The sequence below is a fragment of the Atta cephalotes genome (assembly GCF_000143395.1).
Source record: "Atta cephalotes unplaced genomic scaffold scaffold00005, whole genome shotgun sequence".
NCBI classification, from domain to species: Eukaryota; Metazoa; Arthropoda; class Insecta; order Hymenoptera; family Formicidae; genus Atta; species Atta cephalotes.
In genome coordinates, this window is record NW_012130069.1 from 3,080,954 (window position 1) to 3,086,816 (window position 5,863).

Sequence of the window (5,863 nt, forward strand, 5' to 3'; positions counted from 1 at the left end):
TATATACATATATATACAACAATATTTTAAAATGTAACATAATTTCATTCTGAAAAAAATTATTAGTTCTATTATTTTTCAAAATTTTTTTATGCATCCTTAATAAAATTTGCTTAGTTAAATAATTTTTAAATAAAATTCAAATTCAGTGCAAACATAAATTTGTGAAATAAATTTTGCTGCGTTAACAATTACTGGCTTGCTGTACAAATACCATTTGAGTCATCATAGCTGATCGCTTGCGAATATTGCTGTGATCAAATACGGAATTAGGGAGAGAAATTTATAGTCAGTTGAAAATATCGCATATTCGATTTCTTTTGCACCCTGAAAAGACAACTACTAATTTAAAAAAGAAAACTGTACATTGGGAACGTAGGATTTATATTCGTTTTTTTAATTGTTCGGCGAACGTAAACCATAGAAAGGGTAGAAAAGTTCGTTTACGTTCAGATAGGGAAAGTTCTACGACTAAGAAAAAAGCCTCTTGCAACAGAACAGCGGTTATCCTGCTATCGATTCGTCGCAAATCACTTCGCAATATTAATCAACATCTCCTATAAAAAAAGTAACAGTGAATGAACGAGAGTGACAATTATTATTTTATCTTACATTCATTTCTATATAAAAATAAAAGCAATCAACACGCATACATACGACAATGAGCCAAAAATTTTGCACGAAAGCGGTGTGAAAATTCAATTTGTTCCATCAACAAGTTAATAAACATAAACGCAAACTGAGGGTTTAGAGTTTAACTTGGTGCAACGTGCTCACTTTTAGCCTACAATATCAAACATCGCAACTTTTCACGAAACATTGCTTCCACCGATAATTCAATCAGAATAATTGCTGTGCGTGACAACTCTGACAATTGCGTTCAGCTCTAAATTATCGCTCGAACTATAGAGAGTACATAAGTACGAGCACATTCGAGAGACAATGATTAACCGAGGGGAACAACAGTGAATAAGACAAAAGAATGACATCGCGTTCGAACACGTTCCAAACTTCTGATTAACTAGACACTTCTTCTGATCGCAGACGAACTATAACTCTCGCATTCGACGCTTTGAAGATGGAAATTGTTATCGTAGGGAAATAATAGAAAGTTTATTGTGGGGTAACTTTATACTCTTCATTCAGGGGCTCCGAGCTAACATGGTACGTCGTGCAATCGATTTTCCCATTTTGATTTTACTTAAACACGTGTAGTGCGTAATCAATTAGCACCTTTTTCTTACCTGACATTTTCTGATTAGCCCGAAACGCGCACGGCAATCGCATGCTGCATATCCGCATATATTAAACGAGCAACTTGTCGGTCTCGACTGTCATTTTTCATCTGGCCGCTCGCGCTTGTCTAGAGACAGTCTATAGACAGTCTATAGATCTGTCTATAGTCGTTCCCGAGCGATGAGATCTTGACTCGTCGAAGAGAAGCAGCCAAATGAGAATTTGTCTTCACCGCGATTGCGCGCCGCGAATCAATTATTCAGCCGGCGTTTATGCCCGTGAGGTTGAAGAGCGTCCGAACAATTTTCATATTTAATCGACCATCGAGGAACGGATGACTATCAAGCCGATCGAGCATTACCCTGTCGTTACCCTCGCGCGAAAACTTTATAAACGTCGCGCGAATTATTGAAAGGGTTGGTCTCGGTGGGAAGCATCACAGCGATACGCAGAAAAACGCACGTATATTTAGAATCTCTGTTCGCGAAGCTTTTATCGCGGGGAGGAGGGACCTTGATTGCGGGTTTTCCGACGAAGTCCTGTGAGAACGGAGAGGGCTGACGCCGAGAACTACTCTTCGCTAGATTATTTCTTCACTTTTTTCTTTATCTCTTTTTTTTCTTTTTGCTGCGTTCCCTTAACGATTGAATATTCCCTTCGAGCGGGATTTGCGCTGTCTCTCCCTTTTTGAGCTATTTATGTCCACACTTCCGTATGGCTTTTTTTCATGAACTTTTCTTTTGTTTGATAGTTTTCATTTTCTGTCTCCTCTTCATTAAGCATTCTCTATAAAACCTGGACAATTGCGCCGATACTTTATAATATTTTTTGGACGTAATATTATAAATAATTTTTAAATATTAATATTAGAGGTAAATTTATTTTTTAATTGTTTGTATACTCTTTCACGTAAAAGAAAAAACCAAAAGAGGATAACAAAGTAGAGATATAGGAACAAAAGAGAGATACATTTTTAAATTAAAAATATAGCAAATTGAAATCAACATTTCAAGTTTTTTATATATATGAATACAAAGTTAAAAGTATATTTGCTGACACTTTTATTATTAAGCTGCTAAGTAATTAATCATGGCTTTATTAAAATATTATATATTATACAATATCACTGAAATTAAAAAGAAATCGATAAACAATCGACGGCAATCGAAAATCAGTCTCTTATCCATATTCAAAAATATAAAGTGGAACAATACCTAGGCGATCCTTATCTTTGATTACGAATGGGAAAGAGTCTAGATAGCAGGCCTCTGATTAATAGAAATATGATAACGTATACCTACGTCATAAGCCACGTCACTTATCGTCAAGTGCATCATCTTTATGTGATATTAGTCTCTATATATTTAGCGGAAAATTCAATAAAATATCGTTGTATTTTATGTTATATCGTTTGATCAATAGAATAGAGAATCCGAAGTTTATTATATTAATATAATTAATTTAATAATTCTATGATTTGAAGTATTATTTATTTTAAAAGAAACGTAACTGTAATGGAATTGTTGCATATTATAAACATACCGATTATGGAATAGTACATCGGAGAATAATATAAATAAATTACTTGGTTAATTGTTTGATGTTTTATCAAGTAATTTATATAAAAGAGAAAAATGACATTTAAACAATTTATACCAATTAAATAATATTCAGTAACGGGAAAGTAACTTACAGTTAAGTAATCGCCGTTCTCATCGTGCTTGCTATCCTCGAAGGGTATTTTTTCATCCTTTTCAGCCACAATTTCAAACGCATCCGTCTTATCTGAAACAATCGCATCGAATATTCAATTCGATTACAATCGAAACTCGAAACTCAGACAGGTATTCTTTTGAACAATCAAAAATGACAGGTATTTGCAACAGGTAGTTGCTAAGCGTAACTATAACATTGTAATTGAAGATCTATCTATAATATTATTAAAGCTACACGTAATAAAACTGAAACTCGCTATTCATGCATATTGATGTATGTACTTGTATTGAACATTTTCCTAACCACGCTCGCTCTATCAATTAATGTATTTTAGTTGTTAATGCAGTAATTATGATAACGAAGCTTGTTGAAGATACATTCACCTATTATATAGGCATACCTTATAGGATTTAAGAGTCACAGTAGCATTTATTGCAATTAAAAGTCAATTGAATTTAATTGAGAATGTAGATTAATTGTTGCTCCAATTTTTTGAGAGATTATTCTACTTACAGGATGTACTTATTACAAAATAATTATGTAATACATACAGTATAATATGTATTTAATGGAATCAAGATGGAGAAATAAAATATTGGATACGATCATTTACGCACCAAATAAATGACCTGTAAATAATTCATCCTCCAAGCTGTCTTCGTCTTCGCTTGGGAAGAAATACTCATTTGGTGGCGATGCCATGAATTATGTTTTCGGCCTTGCGATCATTGAGTTAAGCAGAGCTACGTGATTTCGTACTGTTTGAAATTATATTTCTTTGCGTCTGCTTTCATTACACTGACAATGTTATATTATTACACATTATTATTTACATTAAACATTTGTCAAAAAATTTCTTTTAAAAAGTTCACTGAAATCCGCAATAATAAAAATTTTTACATTTTAAACAAATTTTTACATTTTCAGAGCTGAAATTAATTTTTTAATTATTTTAATTTTTTTTTAACATTTGTTATTAATTAAGGGAACATTTTAATTATATTGTTATTAGAAACAGTATATTAATTTTGAATAATAAATTAAAAATATATATAGCATTAATATACAACAAATTATTTCCCATATAGAAATTAATATTTTAATTCTAAATATTTGTATATTTAGTTATATTTGTATATTTATTTAGTTCTAAATATTTTGTTTATCAACGCATTATACGTATTTTTCTTCGTTTATAAAAAAATAAAAATCGTCTTATTTGAATAAAAATATAATAAAATTTGTTATTCTTGAATATATAAAAAAATGTTAAATTTACTTAATTTATATATTTATAAAAAAAATAAATTTGTTTTCGCAATTTATAAATAGCACAAAAGGATTAACTGCTTGAAATATAAATGCAAATATATTATATGTTAATTCTAAGATATTATAAACGCATTTAAATTAAAATTTGAGAGATTCAGAAATTATTTATTATACTTTAAATTAACATATACTAACACACAGAATTTTAATTAATGCAAATAATCAAAATATTATCAGTCATTTCAATTTTTTAAATGCTAAGTCAGTTGCTTAGGTTTAGATAAGTTACTCAATAATTTTCGTTCCAAAGATCAAGATTATTAAAAATAATCGTACAATTTTTTAATAGTGAATATTAAAAAAATTTTTTGCTAAAAGTAATATAAAAATTGTATCAAACGTATATCCATTTTTATGATAAAACAAAGATAAAAATTAAAACTGTTTTTATTAGCTCAATTTCTTCAAAATTTTGTTAATTTTTTGCAGCAAACTATTATCAAATAACAGATATTATCCAAAATTTCACATTTAAAAAAATTTGTAACCGCATTTATGTTAATTAAAAGAATTAGTACATTCTTTTAACATTAATTTGTCTTATCATACCACATTATTTAAATATGTTTAAAAATGTTTGAAAGTTAATGAAAATTCGCTCATGTATAACACATGCACTCGAAATAATTAGTTTCAGATTTGAGATTTCACAATTAACAACACTGAAGTACAATTTGTTCCGATATTATTTGCAGATATTAAAATCGCGAACAAATTAAAATTGCGACGATAAAAATCGGCATGTGTGCCGAACGATGCGTCGTTTGCGGCCCAAAGACACCGACTGACCGAGAGTACCGATTCGACTAAGTTAAAATTCTACTTGAGAGTGACTGGCCCCAGAAGAGCAACGCGATAGCGTCGTCGAGGAGATCAGAGATACTGCAGGTCCATTTAACGCGTACACAGACAGAAATATGCATCGCATAAAATTGAGTTTCAGAAAAAGTAGAACAAGATTTTCCGAAGTAAATGATCATTTTAAAAATAAAACATCACTCATAAAAGAAGAATCATCATTATTATGCATGAAAAACTAAAATATACATAGGCGATAAATAATAAAAATTAAAGATTGAACATTCTTTGATGTTAAATCCATAAAAAAATCACTGAATTATTTTAAAAAATATGCATATAAATATAGTCATAATCACACCCAATTAAATTTAAAAAAATAAAATTGTTGATTTGACTAGATAAAAAAATGTATGTGCATACTGATATATGCTCTACTGTATTAATATAATTCTACTAAATATTAAAATAATAATTATGTTGTTTCAGCCAGAACGAATATGTTGTTATAGACATTTAAATGTATTCATTATTAACATTATTAATCTTCCATCTGATAAGATAATTCAAACTACTTGTACTTTGCTTACGTATCCACAAGAGTGCAAAAACATCGTAGATATTATCGATGTTAACTAAACGACTTACACAGGAGTCATGTTTACCGATTTCATGTGAACATTACTGAAATTAATCTAATTAATTAATTAATTAGAGAGATTAATAAAGAGAGAGAGAAAGAGAGAGAGAGAGAGAGAGAGAGAGAGAGAGAGAGAGAGAG

The 5,863-nt window shown here is 29.9% G+C and overlaps 1 protein-coding gene across 1 annotated transcript in view; it reads right to left on the reverse strand.

The window, feature by feature from the left end:
• LOC105626583 (high affinity cAMP-specific and IBMX-insensitive 3',5'-cyclic phosphodiesterase 8A) overlaps positions 1-5,863 on the reverse strand; it is a 17,548-nt gene that overhangs the window by 7,760 nt on the left and 3,925 nt on the right. The window contains exons 2-3 of the mRNA XM_012207878.1: positions 3,431-3,442; positions 2,915-3,021 (exon numbers count right to left, since the gene is read on the reverse strand). Coding sequence (XP_012063268.1) covers positions 2,915-3,021; positions 3,431-3,442 — 119 coding nt within the window. The remainder of the gene's footprint in view (positions 1-2,914; positions 3,022-3,430; positions 3,443-5,863) is intronic.